Source organism: Erithacus rubecula (assembly GCF_903797595.1).
Source record: "Erithacus rubecula genome assembly, chromosome: 26".
NCBI lineage: Eukaryota > Metazoa > Chordata > Aves > Passeriformes > Muscicapidae > Erithacus > Erithacus rubecula.
Genome location: NC_136678.1, coordinates 3,139,174 through 3,157,459, shown reverse-complemented (window position 1 = coordinate 3,157,459; position 18,286 = coordinate 3,139,174). Strand labels below are relative to the sequence as shown.

The 18,286-nt window shown below is 51.7% G+C and overlaps 1 protein-coding gene across 6 annotated transcripts in view; it reads left to right on the top strand.

The window, feature by feature from the left end:
* Positions 1-2,198: 2,198 nt before the first annotated feature.
* The window catches only part of SCUBE3 (signal peptide, CUB domain and EGF like domain containing 3), a 40,794-nt gene continuing 24,706 nt past the window's right edge, over positions 2,199-18,286 (top strand). For 5 of the 6 annotated variants that reach the window (XR_013776872.1, XM_079327229.1, XM_079327228.1 and 2 more), the window contains exons 1-3: positions 3,108-3,404; positions 3,515-3,585; positions 4,604-4,739. Coding sequence is in view for 5 of the 6 variants with exons in the window: in XM_079327229.1 (XP_079183355.1) it covers positions 3,583-3,585; positions 4,604-4,739 (139 nt within the window). In the remaining variant the exon portion in view is untranslated. Of the gene's footprint in view, positions 2,423-3,107; positions 3,405-3,514; positions 3,586-4,603; positions 4,740-18,286 lie in introns of those variants that run through there. The other variant, XM_079327226.1, reaches the window with a different exon arrangement.

Here is an 18,286-nt window from a genome sequence, read left to right as displayed (position 1 = left end):
CTGCCCCACCAAATAGTGACAAGTTTTTTTGAGAAAAAAGACTGCTACTTTTTCTAGTTGAGAGGTTTATTCAGATCCTGATGTGCTGGCCTTGGTGGGGTTGTCAGATGGATTTTTACAAGTTGAGGCAGGATCTGAGAAACTGGAGGAGAATGGATTCTACCCCTGTGTGGTACGTGGAGAATGGGATCAGAAATAATCCAGCTTGCAGCTGGGAGAATTCCTGAGAATTCCCAAACTCCTGCCTGCAAATTGAACTTCCAAACCCACACCCAACTTCCAGCAGCTCCTCCTGAATGGAACCAAGGCTCTTTGGGAAATCTTTCTGAGAGTATTGTCCATCAAGGAAAATTAAAAGGCTGAAGAGAGAATGAATCCACTGCCCTGTAGAGAGGAAAAATATAAAAACAAAAAATTATTGGTCAATCAACAGAAATCTGTGAGAGAAGCTTCCTCAGACAGCCAGGAGTGGGTTAGGGACTGTTGCAGGAGGATGCTGTAGGAACCAGGAACACTCTGGAGGGATGCAGATAAACCAGGATCCTGCAGGAACCCTGGTGACACTGTGGCACCTGAGAGCACTCCAGCATCAGGTGTACTCACCTTGCTTTCTCTGTCAAACATCCAATTTCTTTCATGCAGGAAAAAAACACATCAGTGACTTGTGGTGTGGAGGGGACAGAGTCTGGCCAAAACTCTACAGAAGGTGCAGAGACAGCACAGCTGTTTATTTGTGTGTTTTTATGAAAAAAGCTGTGCTTTTGAGCCCTTCTTCTGTCTCAGGGAATAATTCCCTTTGCCCAGGCTCTCAGCAGAGCAGATCCATGGATCCTTGATTTACCAGGAGGTGAGACCTGGCTCTGCTGCTGCTGCTGCTCAGCCTCTCTGGGGTGATGCAGAGAAACAAAAAAAACCACACAAGATGTTTGCAGGACCAGCCTGGTCATGCTCAGCCTGCAAGAGTCAGGGGCACTGCAGGCTGAGGGATCTGTGTGTGGGAGGAACAGCAGGGTAAGGCAGGGAGCTGCTTACACTGACACACAGCACTCATGCCCCAGCACAGGGTTGGGCTCCAGGAACTGCTATCCACAGAATGTTACACTGGATAGAGGATTTCAGCCTCCAAAAGGAGCTTTGATGAAGTCTGAGGAAGAAGACAGACAGCTATAGAGAAATCTCTGCAGGCTAGGAAAGAAGAAGCTTTATCTTTTTAAAAAGCAGCTTTTCCTTTTTAAATAGACCTCCAAACTGCATTCCCTCATTCCTCGCAGGATCTCAGAATCATTCAAGTTTGTGAGAACTCTCAATTCCTGGAAGGCTCCCAGCTCTGTTTTCATGCAGGAGCAGAGGCTCACTGTGTGAGAGGTGCCAGGGACAAGCCTTGAGGGAGGGATCCACGAGGCCTCTGGCTCTTAGAGGCATTTCTCTCATCTTTTACTGAGCAGGTGATGAAAGAATCAGGTTTGGAATACCCAGGGTCCAGTTAGTGCTTTGGCAGCTCCTGTAGAAGGAGCAATTCTCTCCCTTTCTCCCTGATTTCCTAGGCAGCTTTTCCAACAGCTCCTGGAATTTCTTCCATTTGTACAGTGAGTGTAGAGGGTCTGGATGGTGACATTCAGCAAGTCCAAAACCCCAAAAATCTTGGGATGAGACAGAGAATTGGAGGTTCTACACTGCAATAAATGCTGTACAGTGAGGCTGTTTTGGAAAGCTGAGAAAGTCCATCAGTTGCATCACTTACCCCGTCTTAGCTGAGGAGTAAAAAGAGCACAACACTTCAGAGAAACCCTCTGCACCCTCATGAAGACCAGCAGAATGTTCTTCTAGCTAATTCTTGTTTCTGCAGAGTCTGCTTTGTTCATGTCACAATCACAGCTTACACAGCTGCAGCCTCTAAATCTTCCCATATTAGTGACTCACACCTGACACTCATCAGATTTAAAAACTTCTTAGTAAATCGTGAAGCAGTGAATAAATAAAACAGGCTCCAACTTTTTTTTTTTTTTGCTTATTCCAGGAGCCATCTTATTTTCTTGGTATTTCTACAGTCAGACCCAAATCCACCTCCATCCCCATTCTCACATATTTTTTGCTACGAAGCAGAGAAAAGCCAAGCCTGAATATTTATATTATTTATATTTATATTTATATTTATATTTATATTTATATTTATATTTATATTTATTTACGCAGACCTGTGTGGGAAAAGCAGTCCAAAGTCGCTCTAAGGACAATTTAATGCACAATGGTCAGTGTGGAAATGTCAGCAGTGACTGCCCAGAGCCGGTTCCAGGAGAGAACTGGTGCAGGGCTGGCTGCAGAAAAGCAGAATAAAAGTAAGGGAAGGAATACGAACCAGAGCCTCGAGAGGAAAAGGGAGTTAAAAGCATTTACTGAGCAGCTTTTGAGTGAAAACGTGCAGGTTTGTGTAGGGACAAATCGCGTCTGAGGGTGTGAGGGGACCCGCGATCCCCGGCGCGGGGCTGACCCCTAGTGCCGGCCTCATTGAATTAACAGCGGGCAAATTAATACCGGGCACCGAGGGAATTAACACCGGGCACCGAGGGAATTAACACCGGGCACCGAGCGAATTAACACCGGCACTGCCTCGGCCGCTGCCCTGCCCCGGGATCCCGCGCCCACCCCAAACCCGCCTTCAGGCCCGGCGGGCCGGGACTCCCCGCAACCGCGCCCCCCTGTCCCGCGAATGGGCCGCGCCAGGCGCCGTGCCGAGGCGGGGCGGGGGGCGCTTCCATTACAGGCGGAGGGGGGGGTGCGACGGTGCCGGTGTGAGGGACGGGGGAGCCGGGGGTCTGCAGCCGTACCTGAGCCCTACCAGCCTTCCGGAGCCCTGGCACCGTCCCGGGAGCTGCCGCAGGGGATCCTTCCTCCTCCCTCGTACCTCTGAGTTTGTCCCTTTTCCCTTCCAGAAGGAAGGGCCTGACTGCCGTCACCTGCTGTAACCTCACCTGCCCTTCTCTGGGATTGGGGTGAAATCTTCAGAAGGGCAAATCCACAAACCCTGCGATGAGGCTCCTCGTGTGCCGATAAACAATTTGCTTTTTTTTTCTCCCTTCCAGCAATTTTTCCCTCTTCTTAGCGAGTGGGAAAGCAACTGAACGTGAGAAACAAAACCAGTAAAGCTCATCATGAGACCTGCCTGGCCCAAATTCTGCCCAGGAATTCCCCTCAGTGCTCCTTGTGCAGCTTCGTGCAGTGCCAGACCCAGCTCCTGCCCTTTTCTGATCCTCAACTTGCCATGAGGAAGCTGAAGATGGGGAAATGGCATTTATAGAGAGTAGAAAAGCACAGCTCCTGAGGGGGCTGCAGTTTGCTCTTGTCTCTGTTTCAGAGCAGGGCCCATTGCTTCCAGCCTATAAATCCTGATCCCAGAGGAGGCAGTTGTAAGTATTTAAATATATATGCATTTGCCCTGCATTAATTTCCTTTCCCAAGTGACTGGTGACATGAAGGATTGTAATAGCAGAATGTATTTTTAATGCATTTCCTGCAGATTTCTGCAAGGCAATCTAATTCCTGAGTGGGTTTAGCTTGCTGCAAAGGCAGAGGACTTCAGGAGCTATGGTAATAGGGCTGGGTGGGTTCTTTTAATCTACTATTTTAATGAGCTCCATCCACCTTTCTGATTAGATTAATCTCATTTATTTTAGCCAAGACATCTAGCTGAAATCCCAACAGAGGAAATTGGGATTTTGAGTCTTTCAGGGTGAGTACTTGGAGTGTTGGGCAGCAAACTCCATAGGGAGATTTCCAATTTGCCCTTTTATCACCTCAGAAATTTGTAACCCTGGTGTTCACATTTGAAAAGGACCATTTGGGCTGTGAATCTGCCTCAACGATGAGGGGCTGTGGAGAGCCCATGCAGGTCTCCTCTGCCCTGCTTGAAGCAAATTCCCTAAGACATGAAAGCCAGCCTGGTGCAGGGGGCTCAGCTTTCCAAGAAGATTCCCATTTTCCTGGCAGGAGCAGAGAGAGCTCCATGCTGGACCTTCCTCACCTGTGGAATGGCCACACTGCTGCAGCCCCACCGTGCTGGGCACGGCGAGGGTGAGAGCCTGCCAGTGCAAACAGAAATACCTTCCCCATGGAAGGGGAAATGGATTTTTTTTTGTTTAAAAGATGGCAATGTTTTTCCAAGCCTGATGAATATGAAAGTCCCCATTTAAAGGAGTCGAACCAGCAGAGAAACTGGTCACTGTTTGCACGCCCACGCGCCGACAGAGGGGGTGAAAGCAAACTTCCTGGTGTGTCCTGATCCAAATCACCTGGGAGTGAGGCACAGTGCCCTGAGCTGTGAGCTGCTGTGCTGAGCAGCTGCAGAAGGCTCTCTGTGAAAAAGAAAACCCCATCCCAACAGGAGAGGCAGAGCCCTGGTGGTGTCACAGCCCTCACTTCCAAAATAGGAGGGGATTTGGAGCCCAGCAGCTGCATCTGTGGCTGTTGGAAATTGGCCTTACAGGAGGAAGGCAATGGGGTGGAGGGCAGAAAGCATTAGCAGGTGTTTTGGGAGGGTGTGGAGGGGAGAGCAGGGGAAGGTTGGAGTTTTCCTCTGCCCAGCCCTCCAGGAAAGCTATTTTTGCAGGAGCTCCTGAGCACCAGACAAGGTTTGGATTGTTCCCGTGCTGGATGCTGGTGCAAATACGTGGGCAGACAGCTGGATCCTGAGGAGCTCCAGTGTCCCAGCAAGTGTGTGAAGGGGTATTTTACACCTTGTGCAGGTGAGAGGATGTCTTGGGGTCGGGTTTGCTGTAATTCCTGATTTTGGTTGGGAGTCCTCTGCAGAAGTGAGTGCCTGCTGCAGTGCTGCTCTGGCGTGGGCATGCAAGGTGTGTGTGTGCTCACAACACACCACGTGCTTCACCAGCAGCCATGGTATCTGTCCATTCCCTCCTCCTCAGGTGGGGCATGACCTTTCCTGTGACACAACCCATGCACATGAGCTGAGGCCATGTCTGAGCTATGGGGGGCAGCCCCTTGGAGCAAACCACCCCTTGTCCTGTCCAGCCTGCTGTGGGCAGTGCCCAGTCTCGGGGTGTTCCAGAACAATCTGCCATCTGTTTAAGGGATGGGCTGGTGCTGGCTAAACTGAGGTTTGGAGGGGTTTGGTTCATGCTCACATGGGCAGCCTGGCCACAGCCCAGGCATCGTGACTGAGGGTTGTGCATGGAGCTGGGGAGATGCTTCTCATCTCATCTCACCCCATTGGACACCTCCACACCCAAAACTGAGTTTGGGCTCCCCGTGCAAAGCACTGGGTTGTTGCTGGTGCTGCTGGCTCTGGATAATCTTTGTATTTGCTGACTTGACTTAATTGTGGCTCATTGGAGAGCTTGGCTCTGGGGAAGCTGGAGGTACAGGGAGGCCCAAGCCACACACAGCGCTCAGGGAGGGATTGTGATCCAAAAAAAAAAAAAAAAAAAGTTCAAAGGTGTTCTTGGCTTAATGCGGTTTATCTAGATTGCTTTATATTCGTTAATCTGGATTAACACAAATTCTCGTGGAATGGCTGGCTGAGGAAGGGTTTGCTCAGCTATTCTGACAAGGACAGACTTTTCCAAAAGTGAAAAGTTTGAGCTGGGAAAAAAAAAAAGCGCCAGGTCCTGTCTGGCATGAGTACATGGGAGCCTTGTGAGCAGAACAAGGCTGTTTCATCCCTGCTGCCCACATCCAAGTGTCCCTGGCACCCGCAGACACTAATGACTGATCAACTTCCCCCACTACCATGGAGGATTAATCCCCCCTCTTCTTCCTGGGGTGATGTGAGCCCCTTTTCTGGCTGGCGTGCCAGAGTGGATGGCACAATTAGTTAGTGAACTTCAAGGTAAATGGGAGGTCAAGCCCAGATTTGAAGGTAGTGGTGGGTGTGAGCATGACCCAGGGAGCCATGTGATGTGGGCGCCATCCTGGAAAGGCAGGTGATCTCCCTGTCCTCTCCTTTCCCCAGGGCTGGGATTAGGGGAGATTTTCCAGCTGAGTGACCAGCCTCATGGTGAGGTTTGGTTCACAGTGGCTGAGCCCCCAGCCCCTTATCCAGGAAACTTCTAGGTCTTTTATGGCCAAGCTGCACATCAACAGGACAGTTTGTTCCTGTGGGGGACCTGTCCCTGGGAGGCACCACCCCTTTGCATCCATAGGGACTTCCCACCTTGAGAACAGGCAGAGAAATACCCAGAATAGGCAGAGAAACACCCAGTGTGAAACCTGGAACTTGTGGAGATGAATGGCATGGATGGATGTGCTTTGGAGAGGGTTATCTAATGCTTGTACCTACACCTGTGATTTGGATGCCCTTTCTTGCTCTTCAAAAGCCTTCTCATGCAGCCTTGAGCAGGTCCTTGCACCAGTGCCACCTCTTTCCACCAGCTGCCTGTGATCAGGATTGCATGGGTGCCACAGGGCTGGAGACCTCTCAGAGACCAATGGATCAGCTCCAGGAAGGGCCCAGCTCCATCTCAGCAGCCAGGAGCAGCAGCAGGAAAGCAGAGCATTCCTGCAGAGCTGGGATGGGAGTTGTAAACAGGACCTGGGGCCTGCCCCAAACCCAGGGGACTCCCTCCTCCCCCCTGCCCGTGCAAACACCAGATTAACAATTTATTTGACATGTTGTGGCTGGTTGGCTCTTCACCCGCTCCCCTGATCAGAGGGAATAAGTGTTGCAGTGTGCAATAATGTTCATTTCAGGTGAGGGTAAATATAGAAAGGAAAACCTGCTGAGAGCAAGCCATTTATTCCTGCCTGTGGAGGCCTCCGCTCATAAACAGTCAGTCATGCCCATTTGGAAAATCCCAGTGTGGTTTTCTTGGCCATCCTAGAAGAACATTTACTTTCCTGTAGGTTAAGAAGTCCGTTTTAAATAAAAAAAAAAATAATGTCATCTCACTTCCAGCTGCCCTCGGGCATTTAGGGCTTGTTGACACACTAAGGCCGCTCTGTTCTCATGCAAAAGTGGTCTGATGCAGAATTAGGAAGGAGATCCTCTAGGGCTTCCCCAGCTGGTTGGGCTGTCAGCCCCTTGTCCTTTGGGTTCACCTTGCTCCCCTTGGGATTTTATCACTTTTTAGCAGTGTGTAGGGTTAAACCCCCCCAGATTTTGGGGGGGTGGGTGGCTGTGGATTCAGGGAGGTGCTGGGGGTGCCCTAAGAGGCTGGGGCAGAGGGATGAGCTCATGCTGGACCAGAAAACCTCTGAGGGTTTTTTGGGAGAGCGTGCCAAAGGCAACACGACCGTGCGGGCTGCTGGAGCATCCCTCAAACAAGCCAGCAGCCATGGAGACCTGCAGACACAGGGCAGACACCCCAAAGCAGTGCTGTGGGAGCAGGTGGGCAGCCCCTGGCACAGCCAAGCTCTGCCTCTCCCCTCTACCCCAAAAGTGGCCCTGAGGAGCCGTGTGGGAGAGTTGGATGCCTGCCCCCGTCGGCTCCACGGCTGGCACCAGCCAGCTCCCTCCCCTGGAGTGTTCTGCACTCAATAAGGGTCTCTCCCTCTTTTCTGACAGCCTCTGGATTTGGCTCGGGTTTTGCCTTGGTTTCCAAAGGCAAGAGGCAGTTAAGTCTCTTGGAAGAATGAATTAATTAGCAAATGCCTTTGGTCAGGTCAGTGCCCTGAGCAGTGTGCCCGTGCCTCTGCACCAGGTACAGCTCTGAGAAGCTGCTCCTACCCTGCCATATTTCCAGAGCTGTACATGCATCATCTAATAAAAAAGAAAGGGAAAAAGCCTCCCCCGGAACGCAGTGTTGACTTTAATGGTGGCATTTGTGTAAGCAACAAAATATTGACGCAGTTGGCTGGGGTCTGGCCGGGGCTTCTGGAAATAAACTGCTGCCTTGTTAAATTGTAGATGGAAATGCAAGTGGGAAAATGACTGACATCTTACACAAGGCGGGCAAATAAAACCGCTGCTTTACTACAGTGTGAAAAAACTCAGGAATTAATAGGTCTCCTTCTGCTCCAGGGTGTTGGATTTATCCCCAAGTAAGATCCATAAACTATTTTAAGGAGAGAAGTGCTACTTTTAAACATGTGTGTCTGGGTCCTGGAGTTCCCGTGGTGTCACAGTTAACCCCTGCCTTGTCTCAGCTGTGGGCAGCAGAGCAGCCCCCCACACCCCAGTTCCTGGAGGCACCATTCTGCCAATGACAAACACATCAACACCTGATAAATGATGGGGCTACTTTCAAAGGATGTTTTCCTACTATGTGTTCCCACAGCTTTTATCAGAAATGTGTTTCAGGCTTTGAGGACTTCGTGGACTCAGAGGTTGATTTTACTAGTGTGGGACTTAAAATGGATTTTGAAAAACCCACCTGCTCCAAAGCTGTGTCTGACTCAAAGCAGATGCACCAAGCTGAGTCCATCTGAGGTGTGACCCAGCACACCCCAAAAGGCTCCTTTTACTTCAGTAGCTGAAGACCTTTTATCATCTTCTATGGGAAATGTGATTAACAGAGCTGTAGAGAGTGATACATCACTTTCCTTCCTACCCAAAGCCCCTTCCTTCTCCACCCACATCCTGATGATCTCCCAGCTGACGTGCATGTGCTCGTGGAAAAGTAGGATGAGATAAAAGCAGTCTCCCAGTGACACAGGGTCCTACTCACCGGTGTAATTACACACGCTCCAGTCTGATCTCCCAGTAATTATTCTGGAATAAAAGCCTGTCTATTTCTGTAAGACCTTATGTCACTTGGAAAGCTGTTATAAATTCAGCTGGAAAAAGGGACCCTTATTCTGGGATAAGTGTGGTTAGTGGTTAACTGGGAACAGGGCTATTCCTGGCGTTGCCATCGGCCTTCCCGGTGACGCCGGGCTAAGTCACTTCACCTCAGCGTGTGTCACCTTCTCCTGCTGCAGACTGGGAATTACAAACAAGGCCTTTCGCAGGCAGCCTTTTGGGAAGCCCCATGGCTCTGGAAAAAAGGTGTCACAAGGTGCCAGGCAGTCATTTAATGGGACCTGGTGCTTTTTTATCCACCTTGGAGGCATCTGGATCAAACTGTAGGCTGGGGATACGAGGGATGAGTGTTGGGGACCGGCCGAGCCGCGTGAGCTTGGGCTGTTGGCGTGTTACTGGGAATACTGTGTTTTCCTCTTGGTTTTTAAAAATAGTCTATTCTGTTCCAAGCTGTAGACCACAGCCCTCGCTGGGGCATTGAAATGTCTGGGCTGCTGTTTTCTCGAGCCAGCACCTTCCAGTGTTCAGGGTTGGGATCCATATTCCCAACTGCTGGGTCCAGCAAAGAGGGGGAGTCCTGCCCTGGACTGGCAGCATTGACCCTCTGCTTCTCATGGACTGGAGGGAAAGGGAAATCAGGTTCCCTCTTCTGCCTGGTTCAATAGCTGCTTCTGCAAACCCTAAGGGCCTTGGGGACTTTTGCTTCTCAGCAGCTTCTTGTGCAGCCTCAGAAACTGCTTTTGGCTCAGCATCACACAAGCACACACAGCTGAAGATGCAGCTCTTTCCTAGCACATGGCATTAAACCCATGCTAGGGATGGGGAGAATCGTCTGGGAGACTTTTATCATTTTCTGGCTCACAGCCAGCACCCGTGTGCTTGCCAAAGCGGGTGCTGCCCACGGAGCAGCAGCACCAAGGTGCTGGTGCCAGGAGGTGAAGGCAGCGCCTGCCCTGGCGCGTTCCCACGGCTCGTCCCTGCAGCACCGGAGTGGGGCTCACTGCCGCTCGGATTTGGGCTGGAGCCAAGGAGGCAGAGGGGAAAGAGCCTTTTACAGTCCATTAGTGCTCCCCAGAGCCAGTCAGCCCCTCTCGTCGTAAAAGTGGTGGAAGCCACAGAAACATTAGGGCTGGTCTGCAGAAGATGCTGGTCTGCAGAAGATGCCAGCCCACCTCCCGGCTCCGTGTCCCTTCCCAGGGGCTTTGCCAAAGCCGCTGGCCCTCACGGCAGCTCCGGCTGCTGGAGTTCCCTCTGGGAACCAGCTGGCAAGGGATGGTTCCCTGTCCATCCCCAGCTCCCCCCAGGCAAAATGTACATGGGAGGGTTCCAAGTGCAAATGTGTGTGTGCTAATGGGAACTGAATTGCCTCTTGCCCCGCAGCCTTGCAGCTTGAGGAAAACAAGGCAGGGGCTAGGAATGACCTCATATCGCCTCCCAGGGAATGTTTTGCCAGATGAAGGGGGGAGAGGCAGCATCAAGACAGCACAATGTATGTATCTCTCTCCCTGTGTAAACATCTCTGTAGCTGCAGAAACCTCTTAAAACCCCGAATGAGAGGAGAACAGCTGCTTTGATCTGTGGATGTGGTTGTTGTTTTCTGAGTGCAGATCCGTTCTTTTTTTAATTTTGCTTCAAATTAAAAAAATGCCTGTTGTGATCTTTTGCTTTTATTTCTTGGCGAGGGACCGGAGAGTGGTGCAGTAAATTTTCATGACTCCCCATGTAACCGTTTCAGCATGGCTGACAATTCCTCGCCGGCTCTTCAGCGCCACAGCACAATGGGCCGAATCTTCTGGCCCTACATGAAGCCAAAGCAAATGGATTTTGCCCAGAAGTGCACAACGGGGAGTGGAGGCAGCAGGGAGGAGAATCCTGCCACCTCCTTCCCTGCCACACACACACACACACACACGCAAGGCTGGGGCTGGCAGGGCTGTCCCAATGCCTGTGAAGGGTTTTGGAGACAGTTCCCGGGCATGGGTCTGTGCCAGCCTGATGTGGCAGCAACAGGAGCTGGTGAGGAGCCACTGGGCCAAAGAGCTGGGCTGTCCTGCAGGTGATTTCAGTGTGATTTGTGGTACTCCCTCCACACTCCCTGTGTGATGGCAGGAATCCCCATCTGCCCGACTTTCCCCCTGGGGGACAGCCCTGTGCTTGGACAGACACCAAGGCATGCTCAGCCTGGCACCACCACTGGCCCTTTGGCCACTTGACCAGGCAGCGTGCTTTGGGATGAAAGCAGCTTTTTTGGGAATTCCTGGACATCAGCAGTTCATTCCAACCCCACCGCTTCACTGTGGCACTTTGTAACCCTAAGGAGGAGCGAGACATGGGGGTCCTGTGGCATGACCCACCCCCCAGCAGTGCAAGGCACTGGTTTAACTGGGAGTTCTTGGCCAGAGACCTGTCCCTGCTGAGGCACAGGCAGGAGTGAGGAGTTTGTTCATTCCCCTGTGCTGTCACGTGGCCGCTCGGTGTTTTGGCGTTTTAATTACACACGGTCCTGTGTATTTAAGGCTGGTTTATGGGTGTTTATACTAATGCGTAAACCTGCAATTTAGAAGCTCAGTTATAAATCAACATTGCTGAAGGTCTTGTCCCTCGTGCCGTGAGATCGGTCTCCAGATTTAGAAGATAGGCTAGAGGGGAAAAAAGGAGGACTGTTTAGTTTTCCTCTGGTTATGATGATAAAGGATCACAGGATGGGGTGCGAGGTGCTATGGCTGGTCACAGAGATCCACCAAGTTTCCATTTTGACTCTGCTCTTATGAGTCTCTGCCATAAGAGACTTGTGTTTCTACAGCAAATTCCAGCCCAGAAAGAAAAGCAGTGCCACAGCTGCTGATCTGATACTCACAGGAGGGTGGTGGCACCCCACTGGTGATGTCTTCAGGTTGGGACGTGGGCTGCAGTGCCCAGAGCCTTGTCCCACTCAGCACCTTTGAGGAGGAGCTTTGGTACCAGGAGCTCATGGCACAGACTGGAGCTGGCTTCCTCCAGCAGCAGTGCCCAGTGGGATGGCACATTCCCACTGGTGGGTCATGATCCTCTCCCAGCACATCCTAAGGACCACACTTCCACATGAATATTTTTATGTGCTACATTTTTTTACAGCTTTACTAATCATTCGTGCACTTTTGCCCCCCATCAGCTGCCATGGAGCCTGGCTGTGCCAGGGATTTGGGTTACTGGTGTGGTCCTGCAAACCCCCTCCCAAAGGGAAGGTCCCTGTCCCATGAGGGCAGTTTTTGTAGGGAAAGACCCAGGAACTCCTCAGGATCCTCCTGTCTGCCTGTGGTCCCTCGATTCCTTTGTGGGTGCCTTGGCTTAGCTGGACATTCCTCACTGCCTCCAGCTCCCTTTGTAGTATCTTTAGGAGTTATTAGAACAAAAAGGGGGCTGGGACGGTGTAGGGGCAGCACACTGGGCTGGGAGGGAGCCCATGGGCAAGATGACCCTGTGGGCAGGATGACCACTGGGGCTATTGGACCTCTGTCCCTGGACAGGTGGAATCACTGCACACCTTCCTCCCGATCCCACTCCTGGCTCCAGCCTTATCTCCCACTGCAGTTTCCTGGCTGGTGATGCTTCTCCTGGCTCAGGGAGCAGGAACACCCTGGAAGGGAGATGGTGCCAGCAGCTCCCAGAGCAAGGACGGTCAGGGGTGGAGCAGGGGTTCCCCTGCCTCCCTGGGGTGCCCCCAGCTCCAGGGGGCTGGGCTGTGAGAAGGTCCCGCAAGCAAACAAAAAAACCCTGAGTATTTCAGAAAGGTCTTTTTCTTCCCCCTCCACCCTTATTTCCAGTCCTCCTCCCACCTCTCAGGGCAGCCAGCAGAGCTGCTCTCCGGCCCTGTCTCCCCCTGCCCAGCACCCCGAGGCGCTCCCGCAGCCACCGAGCCCAGCCAGGTCGTGCCATCTGCAAACTCTCGGGTTTGTTTTTTTTTTTTTCCATTATATATATTTTTTTCCTTGTGCTTTTCTTTTCCACCCCTTGCCTTTTCCCATGCCATTCGCCTCCCCCTGGCCCCCCTCCCCTTGCCACCACCCCAAGCCCTCGGCTGGCCGAGGGGCTGCGAGGTGCGGGGTGGGTCTGGGGGTTGCGGGGGGCTTTGCATTGATGCATTGATCGCCCATGGTCTCCGCCTGACCTCCCTGCTCCCAGGGAAGCAGTCTCCATGGCTACTGGCCCTTCTCCTTCAGCGCAGACTGTAAATTCCTGCAGGCAAAGCCCAGCCTTGGGGGTGCGAGGGGGGGAGCCGTGAAGGAGTAACCAAAGCCAAATAGAAAGAAAGAAAGAAAGGCTGGGAGAGAGAAAAAGGGCGTTGCTTGGATGGGGCTCTCCTTTCCACTCCCCTTTCCCAGGTCCCCAGCACCAGGGCAAGGCGCCTGCTTCCCCCCTCCAGCACTGCTGCTCCTGCTGCTGCTGCTGCTGCTGCTCTTGCAAAACTGGAATTGGCTGGGATTATTTAAGGGAAAAAAAAAAAAAAAAGGAGGAGAAGGGATCAGAGCAGCCGCCAGAGAGAGGGCGATAGAGTCCACTTTCCTCCAACTGCCCTGGGTCTCCCTCCCTCGCTCTCTCCTCTTCAGCAACACCAAGAGCCCCAAACTGAACCCAGAGCAGCTTTTTCCATCAGTTCAGTTCCCTTCCCTCTCTCTGTCTCACACACGGCAAGGAGAGAGCCCCTTCCTCCCCTTGATTTCCCTTCGCATGCTCAGCCCCTTGTTTCCTTTAAAGCACCAGAAATCCCCCTTCTTGCCCCCGCTTCTCCCTGCAGACTGGGATTGCAATGGGAGCTTTGCAGATTGCTGGATTTTCCATCCTTTTCTTTCTCCTCCACTCTGGAAACACGCTGGCAAATAAAGCCAGTCAAGGTAAGAGAAAATCTTCCCTGCTTGAAGGTTTGCTGTTTGATGTGTGGATTGGGCAGCCGGATCTCCTCGTTTGAGCTGGGGTTTAAGTGCAGGCTGGAGAAGGCAGCAGCAGTAACAACAAACAGTGGAGGGGATTTTAAATGTCGCTTGCAGATATTCTTGCCTACTGCCTTGGAACTGGGGTTGGGTTTGTAAACTCTTTAATGAGTTGCGTTTCTTAGACTTTAGTGTTTTCTTTATTTTGTTTGGACTCTTTATCTCAAGGCAGGGGGTTCAGGGGCAGAAAATAAGGGTGGGCAAATAAGTCTGCATCCATCACAGGCAAAATGTGGCTGTTCAGAGGGGCTTGGGTGGGCTCTGCTGGTTTTGTGTCTGTGAGATGGGGCTACCACGGCTGCAGTGTGGGCGAGGAGGCTGCTCCGGGCTGGGTTGGAGGGCAGGGATGGCGGAGCGGGCGTTGATAACACCAGGAGGCTGCATCTGTGCTCGGGGCTTCACCCCGGCACGGGGGAATCTCAGATGTTGGGCAGCAGGAAACTTGGGGTAGCTGAGCACAGCTAAACCTCAAAATTAAGGGAGCTCTTGTCTCGTGGAAAGAGAGATAAGTCCCATCCTTATCAACTTCGGGCTTCTCTGTTTCACAACTCCAGTATTGAGGCAGAGCCTCCCCTTCCCAGACGTACACACGGAGCTTTATGTATGGTCTATCTATACCTTCGCTTTTCTATAGCACCTCTATATTTAGCTCAGATTTTTTCTCTACACGCGCGCGGGAGTGCGTGCGCCCACACGAGCACACACAGCCCTATACATGATCCTCTTGGCCGTCTCAAAGCGGGGGTTTTTCTCTTTAATTCACCACTATCTCTACAATCTGTGAGGTTTTTCTCTTTTTCTTTCCATAGCACGTAAGGTTTCTCCAGCCCGGCTCTGGCTGTGCTGCTGTGGCAGCTGCACGTTTGTGAGATTAAATAGCGTGTGAATGAAATCTCGGAGCGCAGGGTATAATGAAAGATCTCTTGTAGGAGGATTCCAGCCACGCGCATGGTCGCCCGAGCCCTGTCACCGACAAAGTTAGAAGGAATTTCAAGGCTATTGTCTTATCTGGCTCAAAGTGTTTCTAAAACAATAGGCGACTTCTCCGGAGGGCAGCCTGGGCAAGCAGGAGAGATTTTCCAGGGCAAAGGTTTGGTGAGAAGGCGTCCAGCTTCACGTAAAGCTTTATGATTTAGGCACAGAAAGGAATGCTTAGGTTTTTATCCCCCCTCAAATTATCTTGAGTGTATGCATTGCTTTCATTTCTTATCATAATATTTATTTATTAAGGCCTTTTGGTTTCCAGTTCCATTCAAGCCTGAGCCAGAATTGCATTAAAATAGCAAAGTGAAATTCCATCGTGCAGAGACTTGACAGATCCCTTCAGGGAAGGAGAGGGGTGGAGTGGGGGTGGAGAGAGGTGAGTTCAATCCTGCGCTGGGGTGCATCCCCTGCCCTGTGCTGGGACAGTGCTGGCTCCTCTGGGTGCCCAGCTGCTCACAGGGGGGCTGTGCTGGACAACTCAGAACTGGGGAGGGGGAGGTGTCTGCAGACAGGCAAAGGTTGGTGCCTATAGGGCTGCCAGGACCTACAGGGCAGGGGTGGGCCTGGTGCTGGTCCTTTTTGGATGAGGTCAGACTCACGGGCATCATTAGGGCATCACTGGCAGGTACAGCACGTGCCTTTCCTCAGAACCTGCTGACTCCTGGGTTTTCTGACTGTCACTGAGCTCTTTGAACCCACTCTGTGTGTCTGGGATGTGTTAGCAGGATATTTCTCAAAAGCATCAGGTGTGTGTGCCAGGTGACACCCCAAGGATGGGGCACACATCACCCTGAAACCTCTGCCCTTTTGAGGGACAGCCACCCTTGCCAGGTGACTGTCACAGCCTGGGAAGGGCCCCTCTCCCATCGGGTGGTGTTGTCTCAGTGGGATAACTTTGTGTCGTGGGTCGGGCTTGCTGGCTCATTTCTTGTGCTGAATCACCCCAGAAAGTTTAGTCTGTGGGGAAAGAAGGATTTAGAGAGCTGGCTGCTGGGCCTGCAGGGTGTCTGCCAGTGGACCTGGCTGGCTGTGGAGTCAGCTTTGGGCTAGGGAAGCTTTCAACAGGAGAACTGACAATGTAAATCTAAATAACCATAGGGTGGCTCCTGACACACATTCTCATCAGGGATGGACTCTCTCCTTGCAGTCCTCAGGCCAGGCTGCCCACATGTTGCTGTTCCCACCTCTCCTCTGGGTTTTGGATAGATAATGTCACCCCCAGTCCCAAACTCTTGTCTGTCAGTCCATCTCCCAGCCTTCCAGACAGAAGTTGTCCTGAGCTTGTTCTCTCAGTGGAGCAGTGCCCTTACCTGCTGCAGCATCAGCTCCTCTTCTGCATGCTGGGAGGGCAGAGCCCAGGGACTGGCAGCTCTGCACCATCCTTGGGCGGTGCCAGCCCCTCTGGCAGCACCATCAGCACTGGGAACACATCCCAGGATTTGCCACTTTCCCTGCAACTAATTGCACATCCCCTCAGACGATGTTGTGGTGTGGAAGGAGAGGCAGCATCTCCCTGGGAGAGCCCAGCACCCCAGTTTGCAGCCCCTGGCATTCCCACAACCCCAGTTCAGGGTCCTGGGTGGGATGACAGCCTCAGCCCAGCCCACTGGGCACTCGATGGTTCATGGTTGACACCAGCCCTTCTCCAGTGGCTGCCTGGGGCCACAGCCACTGTCCCACATGAGGGGCTGCTGTGGTGGCATGCACCTGCAAAGCCTACACCACCAGTGATTCTTTTTCTGTATTTTTTTAAGGAGTCTAAAATTTTCCAATTGCAGCGTGGAGATGCTGTTTGATTCCCCTCCCATTGCTGCCAAACCTCCTCCCCCTTGGCCTCTGCCTTCCTACCTCTCCAGCATTCACAGTGTGTGACTGTTGTGCCTGTCCCCTCCACCCCGCTGAAATATGAAATGTAAAACTGTAAACATTTCACATACACAGTTCAAAGGAGATCTTTGACTGAGGGCGTCTAACGTGCCTGTACTGAGATTAAAAAAGGGGAGGGGGTGGGTAGGGAGAAGGGAAGAAGAGTTTTTTTGTAACTGCCAACTGGAGTATAAATATTCAGACACCTTGAATCTTCCAGTGCCGATGTATTGCTCTCTCAAAACTGTTCAGGAGTTAGGGGTTCTTTTATTTTTTTTTTTTTTTTTTTAACCAGAGTACTCCCTTTAGGAGAAAAGTATGCATGATTGACCTTAACCTTCACTTTCAAAATTTTAAGTCCCCTGAGAGGATTTAGGAGAAGCCTGGGATGGCAAATAAAGTTTGCTGTGTCTGGCAACACTGGAGGATGCCCAGCTGTGTTTTGGAGAGGTTGTGTCCCCGCTGGAGATCTTGAGATTGTTGCTCCCGGAGCAAAAAACAAACAAACGCATATTTTAAGGCAAGGCTGGGTCAGTCTGATAAGCCAAGGGAACAACAACAGCAATGACAATTCCATGGGGAGATGAACACACTGCTGGTGTGGAGCATCAAACCCTCTGTGGGGAAGTGGTGATGGAATTGGGTTGAAGTGACAAGGTTGGCACGAGGAGGTGGGATGGAGGTGGAGGGAACATTTCCTACCCAGGGAGTGGTGGTGGAACTGGGATCCATCAGGATGACCTGGTCTGCTGCAGAGGATGAACAGCTCAGCCTTGCTCTGCCCTCATGGGAGTGGAAGACTTAAGGGAGGGGGATAAAAAAGCCCTTTTCTGGGTCACTGACAGCTTTGGGGAAGCAAAATCCTTTGTGAGGGTTCTAGATCAGGGTCTGGGCATTGGACAGTAAGGTCACCAGGCTGGGAATGGCTCCAAGTCTTCGCTGTGACTTGTGGTTCCTCCTCCTTCTGCACTCCATCATCCCACAGGGCCAGAGGCTGGGGCTGCATCTCCTCTGTCCCACCTGATTTTGGGAAAGCTGGGTGGATGTGCAGGTTGGGCTGGTTCAGGGGTCTCCATTGCACAGTGAGATGCAGACATCCCCTGTGAGCCATCCTGAGCACAGGCACCTGCCCAGGGACCACTGGCACCCCCATCCTGGCAGCAAGCATCACCCAGCACCTGAGTCAGCATCTCTGAGTGCAGTGACACTTCTCCAGCCAGTTTAGAGAAGGCTGCCCTGCAGAGCATCCTCCTCTCCTGGCCCACATCCCCTCCCAGGGGCTGCCACTGCCCATGGCCATGCCCTGAGCCTGTCCTGCTGAGGCGCAGCACGAGTGGCCCTTGTGAGCTCCCTGAACAAATGATTAATAAACTGCACCACAGTGTCTGAGGTGGTTATTAATACCCTGGTAAAAGGAGCTACTGAAGTTATAAAGCTTTAATTTGGCATTAAGGCTGAGTGGAAACTCCACATGTCTGCCAACAGCTACACACACATCCCCATACAGACAGGCTGTTAATATATATGCCTATATAAAAACAAAGAATAAAATTAATTTGTAGAAAAAGCTGAAGCGCTTGCAGGAGAGGGGAAAAAGGATGGCAGGTTTGTTTGTTTAAGATTTTTCAGTCCAGTTTTTCCTGTCCTGTCTCACCCCCCTCCTCAAATTTATTGGGACTTTTGGCCTAGGGCTAAAACCATCTTTTATTATTTTTTTTTAAACAAAATAAGGAAGTGAGGAAAGAGCCTCAATCCAGGCTCTAAAAATATACGAGCT